The sequence below is a fragment of the Gracilinanus agilis genome, chromosome 5 (assembly GCF_016433145.1).
Source record: "Gracilinanus agilis isolate LMUSP501 chromosome 5, AgileGrace, whole genome shotgun sequence".
NCBI classification, from domain to species: Eukaryota; Metazoa; Chordata; class Mammalia; order Didelphimorphia; family Didelphidae; genus Gracilinanus; species Gracilinanus agilis.
The window spans coordinates 20,732,390-20,749,639 of NC_058134.1; the positions used below are offsets into that span (position 1 = coordinate 20,732,390).

The following is a 17,250-nucleotide window of genomic DNA, read 5'->3' on the forward strand; positions in this document are numbered from 1 at the left end:
GAAGGAAGGAAGGAAGGAAGGAAGGAAGGAAAGAAGGAAGGAAGGAAGAAAAGAAGGAAGGAAAGAAGGAAGGAAGAAGGACAATAGAGGAGAGGAGGAGAGAGGGAAGAAACATTTATTAAGAATCTCCAATATGTCCGACATTGTGCTGAATGTTCTACAGATATTTCATTTGCAATCACAAAGAACTGAGAGAAGGGCTATAAAGGCTGTGTTCAAAGATTGTCTGCCTAGAAAAGAAGCAGGTTAGACATGCAGTGAGAGTGAGGGGTGACCAGTGAACAGTGTCTGGGCTTCACACAATTCCTGGGCAGTTGAGTCAGGAAGGTCGCAGCATGTTGGTCAGCTCCCTCTGAAAATGAAAAAACTAGAGATTTTAATTAACGGAAACATTCTGTCATTTTGCAAATGGAGGGACAAAGACCTTGGGAGGTGAAATGGGTTGTCTCAGGTCGCCCAGGTAGTGTCTAAGGCATCAGCATTGAGGAGGATGGGGAAGGGCTTTCTTTAGAAGCCGAAGTTTCAGCTGGGACTTGGAAGGGGGCGGGGGAAGCCGGAGGTGGAGATGAGGAGGGAGGCGGGGAGGGCACGCCAGCCTTGGTCAAATAAGTGGACGATGCCTCACAGCACTCTCTCCCAGGCTCCTCCAGGTGGCTCACAGATCTGATTCCATGGCCACCTTAGATAATAGCCATTTTGTGAGCAGAACCAGGAGAAGGTTGTGCACAGAAAGTAAAACACTGTGGAACAATCCAATGTAATGGACTTTGCTACTAGTAGCAATGCAACAAGCCAAGACACTCCTGAAGGACTTATGGGAAAGAACGCTAACCACATTGAGGGAAAGAACTGTGGGAGCAGAAATGCAAAAGAAAAACATGACATCACTTATCCCATGTATATATGGGGATGTGATTTGGAGTTTAGGCTTCACTCTATAGCAAAAATGAATAATATGGAAACAGGTATCCAGGGATAACATTTGTACAACCCAGTGGAATTGCTTGTCGGCTCTGGGAGGGGGCAAGGAAGAGGGGAGGGAGAGAAAATGAGTCATGGAAACATGGAAAAATATTTTAAAATAAAAATTAATTTGATTTAAAAAAAGAAGAAAAGCTTTTTGGACTTCATTTCACACAAGAGACTGAAACTTGAGTCACAGAAGAGCAAAAGGATTTGCCTAAAATTACCCTGCCAGGGTATGGGCCAGACCTAACATCCCAGTCTGAACTCTCAGGTTTGGGGTGAGCCTCCACCTTCAGCAGTGGGGCTTATGGGTCTCATCCCCAGCTCCTGCGGAGATGTGCAGCCATAGCTGAGTCAAGTCCAGAAATGGGCAGAGGGCAGCAGAAGGAGCCTTACTTATCCTGCTTGGATTTGGAGCCAAAGGATCTAGGTTCAAAGGCTGGCTCAGACACTTCCTAGCTGGGTGGTCTCGGGAAATCCCTTCATCTCTCTGAGCCTTGCTCAGCTCCTCTGTAAAATGAGAGTACAGCCAGCTAGCTGACCGCCCCCCCCCCCCCAACTCCTTCTGAGCACCAATTTTCGTGGTCCTTTGATCAAGGACTACTGAAGGCCCTGGGCTGTTGGGGTAGAAATGTGCAAAGTAGGAGGAGAGCGGGGAGACATCGGATTCCCTCCTCCCACTCCCACTTCAGAGACCAGCCGGTAGAGGGACCGGAGCCGGTGCCCGCCTGAGGGCAGGGCACCTGTGGGCAGGCTTCCAGCCCCTCTTCCTTCTTCCCTCTTCCACACCCCCCTGGCGGTCGCACCTTGCCTTTTTGTCACATCTCCTCCCCTTTTCTTCCCTTTCAAGCCCTTGCTTGATATTCATTGTCTAACACGATTTCACTTATATAAAAGTGTTGGGGGATGGGTGCACTGTGGGAAGGCAGTGACAAAGTAGCCCGGGGGAGAGTGGATTTTGGAGGCTGAGAACCTGGATTTGAAGCTCAACCCTGCTATTTTCTACCCATTCGACTCTGGCAGAGGTCTTCTCCCAATGGTCCTCAGTTTCCCCTTTTGTAAAACGAAGGGCGTCGTGTTGGACTTCTAAAAGTCCTTCCAGCTCTGTTGCTATGATCCTGAGATCTTCAGGCTGGTACCGGTGCCCTGTGCGTCATTCAGTGCCCTCTGGTTGCCCCTGGTCCCCTGCGGGCCGTGTGCCAAATTCTTTCCCACCCAGCACCCACAGGGCGCCTTCCCAAGGCAGGCTGGGGAGCCGGAGGCGGGGCCCAGGGAGCATCCTTTGCTCGGAGGCGAGAGAAGAGAGGCTGCGAGAAATCACTCTGGGCCACGCTTGGAAGCTCGTCCTGCCATCTGGAAGCCGCGGAGCTTAGAGGCGGACTGTCCCGGGTCCTGACCAGCTGTAGGAAGCCCGGGGGGCTCTGCCAATAGCAAAGTGGTGCAGAAGCTGCGCCCCTTCCCGCAGGCTCCCGCCCGAGGCGGGGAGCCCCTACCCCGCCCCCGTGTCCCCCCACCCTCCCGGAGCTCCTTTCCCACGCTGCTCAGCTCGCCTCCGCCGCCTGCGCTCCGCCCGCTCTCTGCGCCCGGGCCACAGGCTGACAGATCGGATCAGCTCCTGCCTCAGCTTCGCTTCCTTCCTCAATCTCCAGGGCAGGTAAGGGGAGGACAGAAGGCCCGGGGCGGGGGGAGACGGAGAGAGCGCGCAACCTAGGCGCCGCGCGGGAGAGGCGGGAGAGCCTCGGGAGTTGGGAGCCGGGGCGCGAACTGCTTGTCTGAAAAGTAGATAAAATGGCCCGGGACTCCTTAGGATTCCAGGGACCGCGAAGAGCTGAGGGCCGAGCGAACCCCTGGGGGAAAGTTGGGAGGCTGGTGGAGCCGCGGGAAAGAATGAATGGCAGGAAGTCCGGATAGATGTAGGGTTGCGGGTAGCCGGGAGCACTGGAGAGCGGGGACTCGGACCGCCAAAGCAAACAAACAAACAAGCAAACAATGATTTAAAAATTCTCCGATCCTGCATCTTTCGCTGGCAGGAGCGGGCTGAGACCTTCTTAGCCTGCCATTAAGCGTCCCAAGAGATGCTGGCCAGCAGCACAGCTTCCAAAGCCTCTCGGAACTGGAGAGCCGGAAAGCCCAGAGGCGAGAGGCTGCTTCGCTGCGCTCCCCGCCCGGCCAGAAGGCTCGCCTCTCAGCCTGGGCGCAGGGCGCTTGAACCTTGTATCGGGAAGGTTTCCATCTTGGCCTCGCTCGCTTTAGAAGGCTCCTGGAGCCCTGGGCAGAGGGCTGGGCTTGGAAGGGACCTTAGAGATCGTCTGCGGGGGAGGAGGGGGTGGGACTGCATCACCTCTGATGTGCCTTCTAGCTCCAAATCATTGAGAATCATCTAGGATTTGTGGTTGTTGGTCCAGAATGAAAGTTTCAGCCAGAGCGGAGTTAGCAGGGTCGCCGCAGCCCCCTAAGGAACAGCCTTCCGCCGTCCTCCGTATTAGAAAAGGCAAAGCATCCCCTATAAAGATCAGCACAAGAATAACTAGCCTTCATAGAGTGCTTTAAAGTTCCCAAACTGCTTTGCAAATGTTATCCCATTGTATCCTCCCAACAATCCTGTGAGGTGAGGATTATTGTCCCCATTTTACGGATGAGGACACAGAAGCAGAGTTTAAGGACTAACCTTGGGCCAGGAGAGTTAATAACTGAGGCAGGATTTGAATTCAGTCCTGACTCCTGGTTCAGCTAGGTGCCACTCTTGCTCCCATGGCTCCCTAAATGTCAATTTAATTTTTAAAAAGATTAAATGTCATGGGGGAGCTGGGTGGCTCAGTGGCTAGAGAGCCAGGCCTAGGAATGGGAGATTGGGGTTCAAATCTGGCCTCAGACACTTCCTAGTTGTATGACCCTGGGCAAGTCACTTAATCCCCATTGCCAAGCCCTTACTGCTCTTCTGCCTTGGAACCAATACACAGTATTGAGTTTAAGATGGAAGGGAGAGAGAGAGAGAGACAGACAGACAGACAGACAGACAGACAGACAAAGAGAGACTAAATGTCTACTATGTCCTAGACACTGAAAACAAAAAATGTTCAAATTCCTGCTCCTGGGTAGCTTATAGCCTAATGGCTGAGCATTTGACAGGGTACAAACCCTAAATAAATGAGTTGAAATCCTGAGTGAAATCTTCTTCATGTTATAGTCTATTTATAGAAATAGAGTTGCTTGAGGGGCGCAGAGGTTTAAGTGACTTTTTCATGGTCACCCAGCTAATAAGCATCATTTGAACTCAGATCTTCCTGAGTTTTAAATCTTTAAATTTTAAAGTTTTTTTTTAATTTAAATTTAAAGTTCTTATTTATTGACCTATCCATCTATTTCTTTAAGGAATTTAGACAAAGTATTCATCTACATAAATAACATTGAGGGATATGAATGCTGCAGAAAGCAATCTCTTCCAAGTAGTTTTGAACCCTCCTATCTGGTATAGGTTGTTCACTTATTAGGCATTTTTCAGCTGGCTCTGACTCTTGGGGACCCCATTGGGGGTTTTCTTGGCAAAGATACTGGAGTGGTTGGCCATTTCCTTCTCCAGTTCATTTTACAGAGGAGGAAACTGAGGCAAAAATGTGCAGTGACCTGCCCATGGTCATCCAGCTGGTGTCTGAGGTCAACTTTGACTTCAGACCCAGCGCTCTCTATTGCACCAACTCGCAGAATGATATCAGCATGGAGTGGTAGAAAAATTGGTGGCCCATCCCAGGAAACTCAGAAGAGCTGCACCCCAATGTGTGTTGGTTGTGTGACTCTAGGCAAGCCCTCTAGGTCAGTTTCTTATGGAAAATTAAAGGACTTGGACCTGCTGATCCCCAAGGACTCTTCAAACTCTGAAACGCTGAGATTCTTGGCTTCTTTCACCTGGTCCGAATCCCTCCAATCACCTGCCACCATGAGGCTTTCATTAGAGGGGGGAAGAGCGAAGGCCTGAAGCACGTGTTTTTAAATATGTGCAAATGACTTCGGCTTTCACTCAGCTGATATCTATGGAAATAAGGATTGTCTTGACATGGTTTTTATCTCCCTTACAGCTAAAAAAAGGAAGATGTTTACTGTTCTTTCCCGCCAGCCCTGTGACCAACCAGGTTAGTATCTGGGAGAAGAGATGGCTTTGAACCTTCGGGGAATGGATGGCAGCTTAAATCATACCCTGAATCTTAACCTTTTTTGGGTCATGAACCCCTTTGACAGCCTATGGAGGCCTTCTCAAAATCATATTTTTAAATAAGAGAAGGAAATGTTAAATTGCAGATAGAGGTTAGTGAAGATCAAGATGTAAATTTCCCCCCATCCAAGTTCATGGTCCCCTTGACTCTCAATGGACCCCAGAACAAATTAACCAATAAATCTGGGACTTAGAAGAAATATTGTGGCATGTCAGAGAGAGTCAGGCCTCAGAATCGGGAAGACTTGATTTGGAATCCAGGTTCCCAGCAATTAAAAGCTGTGTGACCCTGGGCAAGACCCTCAGCCTTTCTGGTTTTGCTTGATGCTCAGTTTCCTTTTCAGTAAAATGGGTCTAATGCTACCAGTAGTTTTTACCTGATTTTGTTTTTATGAGCATCATAGGACTGCAGATTGAAAAGGGAAATGGTTCTTTTTTTTGTTTGAAATTTATTATTTATTTAATTAATTTAGAATATTTTTCCATGGTTACATGATTCATGTTCTTTCCCTCCCTTCCTCCCACCCCCCTCCCATAGCCAATGAGCAGTTCCACTTGGTTTTACATGTGTCATTGATCAACGCCTATTTCCATATTATTAATATTTGCACTAGGGTGATCACTTAGAATTTACATCCCAATCATATCCCCATCAAACCATGTGATCAAGCCATTGCTTTTCTTCTGTGTTTCTACTCCCACAGTTCTTTCTCTGAATGTGGAGAGTGTTCTTTCTTATAAGTCCCTCAGAATTGCCCTGGATCGTTTTATTGTTGCTAGTAGAGAAGTCTGTTACATTTGATTGTGCCACAGTATATCCATCCCTGTGTACAATGTTCTCCTGTTTCTGCTCCTTTTGCTCTTCATCAATTCCTGCAGGTCTTTCCAGTTCACATGGAATTCCTCCAGTTCATTATTCCTTTGAGTACAATAGTATTCCATCACCAACAGATACGACAATTTGTTCAGCCATTCCCCAATCGAAGGGCATTCCCTCATTTTCCAATTTTTTTGCCACCACAAAGAGCACGGCTATAAATATTTTTGTACGTGTCTTTTTCCCTATGATCTCTTTGGGGTATATACCCAGCAGGGTATGGCTGGATCAAAGGGCAGGCAGTCTTTTAGTACCCTTTGAGCATAGTTCCCAAATTGGTTGGACCAATTCACCAGCAATGTATTGGTGTCCCCATTTTGCCACATTGCCTCCAACATTCATTACTTTCCTTTGCTGTCATGTTAGCCAATCTGCTAGGTGTGAGGTGGTACCTTAGAGTTGTTTTGATTTGCATTTCTCTAATTATAAGAGATTTAGAACATCTTTTCATGTGTTTGTCAATAGTTTTGATTTCTTTATCTGAAAATTGCCTATTCGTGTTCCTTGCTCATTTATCAATTGGGGAATGGCTTGATTTTTTGTACAATTGATTTAGCTCCTTATAAATTTGAGTAATTAGACCTTTGTCAGAGGTGGAAAGGGTTCTTTGAGATCATCTTGCCTAATTATCCTCTCATTTTCAAATGAGATAAACTGAGACCCAGCTGGGGTCCAAACCCAGGTCTTCAAGTTCTAAATACACTCCTCTTCCCACTGCACTGAGGCCTCAAGATTTAGACTCAAATGAGATAATGTTTGGAAAGTGCTTTGCAAACCTGAAATCATATATGAATGTCAGTTATTGTCATCCATAAAAGGGGCCCAATAGAACATAGTCCTCAGGGTCGTTGGGAGGTTCAAATAAGACCATGACATACATCCAGTTATGTGAGGTACTTTACACATTTGCAAGCACTTAATAAAGTCCAGTTTTTCTTAGTAAGTTATCTGCATAATCTAATTGAAATAAATGTACACCTACCTCCTTCACGTAAGACACTCATCCAGAGGTGCCAACCTGGGCATGAATGGAAACTTTGCCCAGCGTTACTAGGCAGCGTTGTTTTTTTTTTACAGTTGCCGTCCCAGTATCATGGAAATCTCAAACTGTGCCACAGCCAGGTATGAAGTATGTCATTTAAATATTTAACCAAGCCCCCTCCCCATTATCTGCATAACCTGCAAGGCATCTCCCACAGTGAGGTATTTTGGGGACATTTTTGGACCCAGAGCAGAAGAAAAATGCCTCTTCCTGCTGTGAAAACTGCTGGAAAGAAGCATTTTCACAGGCAAGTTTCACAGAAATAACTTCAGTGTTGGGAAGGGCCCCGGTGGCCATCTAGCCCAATCCACGCACATATAAGACTCACCTGACAAGTGGTTTTGCTTGAGCACCTCTGGGGAGGTTCACCTCTCAAGGCAGCCTGCTTTGCTTCTGGATAACGATGAAGGTTAGGAAGCCTTTTCTGACATCTGGCCCAAATCGATCTCTCTTCAACTTCCTCTCATTCTTCCCACTAGGACTAAGCAAAACAAGTCTAATCCCTCTTCCAAAGGGCAGTCCTTCAAATACTTAAACATAGCTATCATATTTCCCTTGAATCTCTTCCAGGCTAAAAATCCCCAGTTCCCTCAACCCATCCTTCAACCCATCACCTGTACATACAGCTCTCTTCTTGAGGTCCTCCAGGCAAGTCAACTGGCAAAATCAGGGGTCTGGAAGCTAATAGAACCATAGATTAAAACTGGAAGTTACTTTAGAGGACATTGAATCCAACCTCCTCATTATACACACAAATAAACTAAGGCCCAGAGAGTGAGTTGTCCAAGGACCTGGAATTTGAACCCAGGTCCTCTGACTCCAACACCAGAATTCATTCCACTATGCTATGCTAGCCCCTTCCATGTTAGAAGCCCCTCATAAACAGATGTTCTCTGGGATGGCTTTTCTTTGGTCGTGGCTTCCTTGACTTAGGAAATATTTTTTCTTCTGGAAAATGAGTCTTCCCAATTTGGAAGGATTTAGAGGACAAGATGCTCCTAGACTTTTTTATACCTTAGATTGGGCTGTTTTCAGTTATCCTAAAAGACACTTGGAAATTAAAATAGGGCAGCGTCTCTTGAATTAATTCGCTTGAATTAAGAAGCTGTGTGAATTGGATGAGCTCACAGGTACATTGGAATATGGGCATCCAAGAGGGAGCAAAGGGTCTCAGAGAGAACCCTGGCTTGAGTGTCAGAGGACTTGGCTTTGCTGCTTACTGTGAGACCTTGGACAAGTCATCTAACATTTCTTTATAGGTAAAATGAAGGGATCGTGAGAGAGCAGGGATTCTTAAATTTGTGTGTGTGTGTGTGTGTGTGTGTGTGTGTGTGTGTGTGTGTATGTCATGGAATCCCTGAAGTCTGGTGAAGCCTACAACCCCTTTCAGAAAAATGTTTTTAAGTGCACAAAATAAAATACACGGGACTGCAAAGGAAGTAAACGACATGGAACTAATTATCAAAATAATTTTGTTGAAGTTTGCCTGCCTCCATTTTAGAACCTCTGTAATAGAGGATCTCTAAGCTTCCTTCTGGTTCTTAATATTTTGATTCTGTGGACTTAGTACATTTTTAACCCAAATTGACTTGTTCCATCGGTGCCCCAAGAAGTCAGTGCCAAGGGAAGCTATTGTTTCACTTCTGAACTTAGCAGGAAGCTGTCCTTCTCTCCTCAGTCAGCCATCATGGCTCCCTGGCAAACAGCTAAAGACTGCACTCTCTTTTATTTATTATAACTTGGTGCAAGTTCATCAGAGGATCCCACTCTGCAAATACTGCACGCTGGTCCCCATTAGGAATGGCCCGGCTTCGTGTCTCATTGACTCTGGCTTTAAGAGGAAATGTAGAACGTAGAGGCTGAGCAGCCACCAGACACAAGAGTTGGTGTTGGCATCGAGCCCGATGCCTTGTGCTAAGTAGAAGGTCACCACTGGGTGTAGAGAGGTGGGGATGGTGTAGGCGGACGAATGGCTGATGTAACATGGCCGTAGAGAAGGGACTTATGGATGACCAACTGGATGGTCACATCAGCCACCAAAGACCTTCTATCTCTTTTTTGATAGATTACAGTTTTCAAGGAAGGTAATGTGCACGGTGAGAAAGACAACCAATTTCAAAGGATCTGGGCTCAAATACCAACTCTGCTTTTCATTGTGTGACCTTGGTCCAGTCATCTAACCTCCTGGGGATCAGTTTCCTCATCTTCAAAATGAGGAAGTTGGACTAGATGGCCCTTAAGGTTCCATCCTCATCCAAGACTATGATCAAATGAAGAAAAACTTCCTCCAAACAAAAAACTTCACAAACAGAACAGATCATCTATTTTTGGTGTATTGTTTGACTTCATCTTTTCCTTCTCTTCTTTTTCCTGACTTTCACTGTAAAGGGAGTCAAGATATGAATAGCATTTGTATTAAGTCATAGGAGATAAAGGAAAGTTCAGTCGTTGCTAGGGGAGATAGAATCTATGATGCTGGGGGCAGCTGGATAGGCTCAGTGGATTGAGAGCCAGACCTAGAGATGGGAGGTCCTGGGTTCAAATCTGGCCTCAGGCACTTCCCAGCTGTGTGACCCTGGGCAAGTCACTTGACCCCCATTGCCTAGCCCTTACTACTCTTCCACCTAAGGAACCAATACACAGTATTGATTCCAAGATGGAAGGTGAGAACTTTAAAAAAAAAGAATCTATGATGCTATGACTAGATAATGGGCATTATTTTCTGGTGGCTTTGCTATGGTGTGATTCTCATTCATTTCATCGATCTAGAGCTTCGAGGTACCTTAGAGGTCACTCGGTCCAATCCTTTTACTTTACAGATTAAAAAACTGAGGCCAGAGAGGGAAATGATTTGCTCAAGGTCACTGACTTGATGTCAACCGATCCATGAGCTGTTTATTAAACATCTACTCTGGGCCAAGAATTGTGGATGATCCTTCCCACTCTTCCACCCCCCAGTCCCACACGGCCAGGCTATCTGCTGAAAGGACGGCATCTCCCGACTCCTTCACGGTGAAAGTCGGGGAAAATAAGAGCTGTGGACGACGAGGTTAAGGCAAGAAGCCATCATGGATAACCCGTCGGGGCCGAGGGGATGGATGAAGCTCTCCTCGCCTCCTTTGCCCTGCTCTCTTCCCCCACATCGACCCGCGGCCCTCGCTCGTCTTTATCTCGAAGGGCTGACCGATAAGGGCTGAAAAGGCATTAGATGAGCTGAAGGCTAATTGGATGATGTTTCCCTCAGTCGAAGGTCTTCATGAAGCTCTCATTTAGAGATAACCTCATGGATGATCTCAATTCTGACACTATCAAGCTGCAATTCTTCAGCTCAATCCGTAGCTTCGTCAATGGCCGTTACGTGCCTAGCGCAGAGCCAGATACTGTGGGGCGTTCAGATGACATGCAACATGTGCTTTGTCACTTGTTTGCTTGGGCAAGAAACTTCTCTTCTGGGCCTCAGTTTCCTCATCTGTAAAAACACAGGGTCATGGGGGCAGCTAGGGGGCTCAGTGGATAGAGAACCAGGTCTAGAGAGAAGAGGTCCTGGGTTCAAATGTGGCCTCAGACACTTCCTAGCTGTGTGGCCCTGGACAAGTCATTTAACCCCCACTGCCCAGCCCTCACTGCTCTTCTGCCTTGTAATCAATACACAGCTTCGATTCTAAGACAGAATAAGGGTTAAGTGCGCACACACACACACACACACACACACACACACACAGAGTCAGGCTAGATAAGCTCTGAGGTTAATTCGTGCCCCAATGGACCCCAGAAGAGCCCATTCCTCTGAGGCCGAGTCCTGGCTTTCTGCCGTGTGTGACAGCTTCCAGGGCATCAGCTTCACGGAATGACACCATCCGAATTGGACCTGCCCTTCAGGTTGGCAGCATGTTTTATGAGCATCTCCTCTGAGACTCACAACAATAATAACCCTATAAAGTTGCTGCTCCCAGGATTACCATCCTCTCAGGAGAATGGAAACTCCTTGAGGGGAGGGTATTGCTTTTGTTTGGGGTCCCGGCACCTAGTACAGAACCTGGCACACAGGCAGGGCCCAATTGTCCTGCATTTTACAGAGAAGGAAACTGAGGCTCCAATCGGAAGCCTGTGGTCACAGTAGAGCTAAGGAAGGCCAGATATGGTATTTGAACCCAGTTCCCTCCTGTCCCCAGTTACCATCACAGCACCCTGATATTAGCTCTCCCAGTCTGTTTTCTTTGAAATCCCTGGGGAGGGGGAGGGAGACAGCAGAGGCAGCATGCTAGGAGTTAGGAAAATCTGTGTTCGACTCTTGCCGCAGACACTCAGACTGTGTGACCTTAGGCAAGTCACTTCCTTGGCCTTAGTTTCTCATTTACAAAATGAGGGGGTTGGACTCGATCGCTTCTCTTGTCTTGTCCAGCTCTAAATCTGCTCCAGTGAGACCCCATGCCTCCCCCGGCCCCCCAGGATTTCAGGCTCCCTCTCTCCTGACCTCCGTGCTCCCAGGAAGCATCTCCCAAACGTGCCATCACCTCTGGTCCTTCTCTTCCCCCGGACACGCCCGTATTCATGGCAATGGAACAGCAGGCTGACTCATTCTGGGTAGAAGTGAGCGGATCTCCCATGATTCAAGCTTACTAAGTCTCCAGGGGCCAGGGTGCACCTTGAGCAGGGCAGGAGACAACTTGCCCGAGAGGCAGGCCCTTCTCTTCCATGAAGTCACCCTCTGGGAAAATTCTTCTGGAGTGACTTTTGTCTCTTCTTCCTGCTCTCTGTGGCTCACATCGTGCCGGGAAGGAGCGCCTTGTGGCTCTGAGGCTGAAGCTCGCCCTGCGGGGCCTTGGAGGGAGGTAAAGCCGGGCTTCCGGGCAAGCTCATCGGGGCATCCGAGGGATAGAAGCTTGGAAAACATCTCGTCCAAACCCCTTCTTTCCAGGGGGGAAACTGAGGCTGAAAGTGATGCGATGACTTGTCCAAGCTAGTACAATCCAAATTTGCACCCAGGCCTCTGGGGGCCAGATCTGGGGCTCTTTCCCCCAAGATTTTCCGACTGTGCCTCTTCCAAGCACGGATGTCGCTGGAGGGATGAACAGCCACGACGGTAACCTGCCCTAGTGCGACCTTGGCACTCAGTCCGCATCTCTTGTTACCTGGCAACGCAGGTGCAGGGAGAAGGACCGCCTGCATTCTGGCGCTTCCATCTGGGCGGCTTTAGGCAAGACCTCTCGCCTCGCCTCTGTTTCTCCCATTCGAGGTAGCCCAGGTTTCCAGGCCGGATTGAGGGGGGCAGGATGCCATTGTCCTTCCTTGTAGCTTCCCCGAGGAGGCACAGAAAAGGGGGGCTTCTTATTGCCTCTACAGCCTTCCCAGCTCGCTTTCTGGGATCTAGAAATAGCCTTAGATCCTCACGATGACCCTCCGAGATAGGTCCTGCAGTCATTATCATCCCTGCCTTACAGAGGAGGAAACTGAGGCACACAGAGGGTAGGGGATATGGCCAAGGTCACAGCTAATACGTGTTGGAGATGGCGTCCGACTCAGCCTTATACTTGGAGATTTTGAAATTGATGATTAATGATCATTAAGGAATGAAGGATAAAGGAAGAAATGAATAGAGGAAATGAAGGAAAATGGGGATCATCCCAAACAGGTCAAGAGCCTTCTCGCCAAGGGGAAGAGGTGCTAGAGAGACCCTCTGCCATCTAGAGAAAGATCCTGCTAGAAAAATCCTCCCACCCCACAAGGGGACTCGACCCGTGGAAAGAGTGCTGGACTTGGGTGCAGGAAGACCTGAGTTCAAATCCAGCCTCAGACACTTACTTATCAGCTACATGACCTTTGTCACATCCCTTATATCTTATATATTTCCTCACCTATAAAATGGAGATAATAAAGCTCCCCCTTGGAAGGTGGTTGTGAGAATCAGATGAGAAAATATTTGTAAAGCACTTTACCAACCTTAAAGTGTTCAAGGAATGTTTCTTGTTATTATTATTATTATGGATTATTTAGAAAAAGCACCCTGTGTGGGGGGAAGGTCTGGGAAAGGTTATCTGGGACATGTGATTTAACATGATAAAATGGCACAGATAAGGCCAGGATCCGAAGAGGCCAGGCTGGACAAGCAAGGCTTGCAGGGAGACTCTTTTCTTATCTCCTCAGCGACTCCCTCTCCAGCAAGGAGGCGCCAACAAGAGAAAAAAGGGTCAAAATGGAGAGAAAATGGGCAATCTGGAGGCGTTGGCTGGGCCGGTGGCCTCAGGCTAGTAGCGCTGCCTTCCAACCACCAAGTCACCCAGAATTTACTGTTCCGAAGGACAGGACATCCTTGATGGGAACGCTGAGAAGATTCCATCCCCTAGAACAGCATGTGCCTTCAGTAGAGGAGAGTGGGCCTGTTCAGCCAGAGGAGATTCAGATATATTTTTAGAGCACTTGATACTCTTCGAAATAGCTTTGCTTGTGTATTAATTATCTCATTTGATTTTGGGACCAGATTTGATTCTGTGATCACCTAAGGATCGTCACTTTATTGCCATTCTACAGATGAGAACATTGAGACCTGGGGAAGTAAAGTGATCTTTCCTGGTTAGAGACTTTGGGATTTAGAACCCTAAGACACCAGACTGTGATCCTGCTGGGTCCTCATTGTCTTCTCAGTGACTGATATTACTGTGGGATGGAGAGTCCCTCCCTCTCTCCCAAGAGTAAAGCAGTTAGAGCCTTGAAAGCAAGGTTTCTTTCTTTTTTCTTTTTCTTTTTCTTTTGAATATTTTCCCCTAGTTACATATTTCCTGTTCTTTCCCTCTCGCCCAAATTCCCCAAATCCCCCTTAGCCGACACACAATTCCACTAGGTTTTATATGTATCATTGATCAAGACCTAATTCCATATTATTGATAGTTGGACTAGAGCAGTGATTCCCAAACTTTTTTGGTCTACCATCCCCTTTCCACAAAAAATATGACTTAGCGCCCCCATCACATACTATCACCACCCTCTTACCAACCCCAAATGCCCCTGTGGCCATCACCGCCTCCCTGGATCGCTGCAGCACCCACCAGGGGGCGATGGCGCCCACTCTGGGACTCACTGGCCTAGAGTTATCAGGAGAGCAAGGTTTCTTAACCTTTTTTGTGTCTTGGACCCCTTTGGCAGTCTGGGAAGATCAAAGACCTCTTCTCAGAGTCATGTTTTTAAATGCATAAAACACACAGAATTATAAAGGAAACAGATGCCATTGACACACAGCTTTCAAATATAGTTTTTAAAAAGTTCATGCAGCCCAAATTAAGAATCCCTGATCTAGAAAGTTGGCCCTTTTCCTCAAAACTGCACAGTCCACATAACTCACAGTACATACTTCGGCTCTCTTCAGCTCCTCCTTGGTCCAAGAACTTCTCTGGGTCCAGGATGTGTGGTTCAAGTTTGAGTCTCTGCGGGGCCCCTTTCCTCTCTCTAGTTCTCTATCTATTCATTTTGCTTCTCTCCTCTTCCAGTTAAAAAAACACATAGTCTAGCCAGGTGCATAAACCAGCTATGAATGATCAATCCTCCTTAATATGGAGTTAAAGATTCAAAGGAAGAACGCAGGACCAGGGGAATTGATACCTTACCCCAGACCTAAGCTTGCCAGGGTGATTTACCCCCTTCTTGGGTCCAGGGAGAGCTTAGCAGGCTCCTCCTGGGGAGATGCCTTTATACTGCTGACCTTTCCACCAGACGGACAACCTGTAGCCCTCTCTCCTCTCGCCACACTGTCCTTGAAAAGGGGATCCTCTTACCAAGCCGCATCCTGCCTCCTTAGAAGTTGTAAGACTCAGGGGCAGCTGGGTAGCTCAGTGGATGGAGAGTCAGACCTAGAGACGGGAGGTCCTGGGTTCAAATCTGGCCTCAGACACTTCTCAGCTGTGTGACCCTGGGCAAGTCACTTGACCCCCATCGCCCACCCTTACCACTCTTTCACCTAGGAGCCAATACACAGAAGTTAAGGGTTTAAAAAAAAAAGAAGAAGTTGTAAGACTCAGTAAAGCTGGAGGGGCATGGGAGCAGCAAAGTCCTGTAGTGAGAGACTGCAGAAAAAGGGAGAGATTTGAAATCAGAAGAGTTGGATTCAGATCTGTTCTTTATTACTTCTTTGTCCCTTCCCCATTCTAGGGCTGTTTTCTCCTTTGCAAGATAAAAAAAAAATGAATTAGGTGGTCTCTAAATTTCCTTTTAGTTCTTAATTAAAAAAATTTTATACCCTCACCTTCTGTCTTGGAATTGATACAGGTATTGGTTCCAAGGCAGAGGAGTGGCAAGGGCTAGGCAATGGGGGTTAAGTGACTTGTCCAGGGTCACACAGCCAGGAAGTAGCTGAGGCCAGATTTGAACTCGGAACCTCCCGTCTCCAGGCCTGGCTCTCTATCTCCTGTGCTACCCAGCTGCCCTTATAGCTCTTCATCTTAAGGTCAATTCCCCAGAGATGCTCAGCTCCAAAATGGCTGATGAGCACATCCTACGTGTCTCCTTATACGTATTTGGGGGTCTTTCCATTTTAGGCTTTAAGGCTCTCTCCCGGACGCCTGCCGTGGTTGCCTTGGTGGTGCTGCTTGTAAGCGTGGCTGTGCTGATGGCCATAACACTCATTCAGATCAACCAGAAGGAAGTCCTGGCCCCAGGCATGAAGGTAAGAAGAGATCTTTATTAGCTCCACAGCGCTGTTTAAAAGTTCTGGGTTAAAGGAAGAGAAACTCTCCCGTCTGTTCAGGGATGGCAAAGGGAGATGGCCAGAGGGGAGGGAGAGAGGCACCCTTTCGGGGTCTGTTTGGAGAAGGCTGGGCAAGCCTGGGTGATGGAGGTGACTGTCACACCGCATGGAGGGCTGGGAATACAAAAGAAGGGAAAATAGAGGCCCTCTCGGGAGCTCAGAGTCTAATGCGGGGCGGGTAGAGAACGCGACAGGCTTTGAAGAAATAAATAGGAACCCAGCGGAATGCCAACTCCTGCAGGGCAGGGGCCGTTTCATCTTGGCATCCTCCAAGGCGGTGCCGGTTGAACCGAACATGCTTGAATAATCTGACCCTGAATTCCCCCGAGAGCTCTCGGCCCTCACTTGGGACTCCTCCGCTCCAGCCCACTCTCTTATTTGTGGTCTCGTGAGCCTGTGGCCAGGCTGGAAGTAGCTGAAAAATCCCCACCCTTGCTTTGATCCGGCCTTTTTTACTCCAGACTTCTGGGGGAGTTGTTGGCGAAAGGTAACGTTTGATGGTGCCGGAGGAGAAGCGACTACAAGACTGGACAGGAGGAGACACCCCCCCCCCCAACCATCCACGAGGGCACTTTGAGGAGCATTTGTAGGCCAAGTTGAGTCACTCATGAGCTAGTAGCGATCTTCAAGGTCATCCAGGCTAAGCCCTTCATTTTAGAGATGAGGAAACTGAGTCCTAGAGAGGTAAAAGATGCTTGTCCGAGAACAAGGTAGAAGTAGGGTTCAAACCCCCAGAATCTGATTCTACCACCCCAGCCTAGCCTTAGAGTTTCCAGGTTCTACAGAGCGAATCTAGTCCTTCTGTGTAAAGCTAGGGATGAGGGCTAAAGTCAGAACCCAAACTCTGTTGTCTCATTTTCTTTTGGGGGGGTGACGGGCAGGGCTGGTCTTTGAAATTGGTAGCTGAGCATGGAAAGTGTCCCACTTAGAAGCTGTGACTAGTGTTTAGGAATGTAATGGGCATCCCTTACTTCATTAGAGTGGCAGGATGGGGAAAACACCAGAATGGGAGGTGGGAATCCCAGATTCTAGTCCTGCTTTTCTTGCCAACTTTCTGTGTGACCCTAGGAAAGTCACCCTTTCTAGGTCTGTTCCCTCCAAAGTAAAATAAAGGGATTGGTCTAGAATCAGGGGTTCCCAAACTTTTTTGGCCTCCCGCCCCCTTTCCAGAAAAAATATTCCTTAGCCCCCTGGAAATTAATTTTTTTTAAATTTTAATAGCAATTAATAGGAAAGATAAATGCACCTGTGGCCATCACTGCCCTCCTGGATTGCTGCAGCACCCACTAGAGGGCGGTGGCGCCCACTTTGGGAATCACTGGTCTAGATTATCTCCAAGGTTCCTGCCAGCTCTATAAAAAAAAAGTTCCATTAACAAGTCTCTGCTTCGACAATCATAGTACAGCATCTGTACCTACATGCAT

The 17,250-nt window shown here is 47.7% G+C and overlaps 1 protein-coding gene across 1 annotated transcript in view; it reads left to right on the forward strand.

Moving 5' to 3' along the window:
* The window catches only part of ENTPD3 (ectonucleoside triphosphate diphosphohydrolase 3), a 45,787-nt gene that overhangs the window by 3,414 nt on the left and 25,123 nt on the right, over positions 1-17,250 (forward strand). Inside the window, exons 2-4 of the mRNA XM_044678871.1 lie at positions 2,373-2,620; positions 10,337-10,508; positions 15,618-15,745. Of these exons, the coding sequence (XP_044534806.1) occupies positions 2,373-2,620; positions 10,337-10,508; positions 15,618-15,745 (548 nt within the window). The remainder of the gene's footprint in view (positions 1-2,372; positions 2,621-10,336; positions 10,509-15,617; positions 15,746-17,250) is intronic.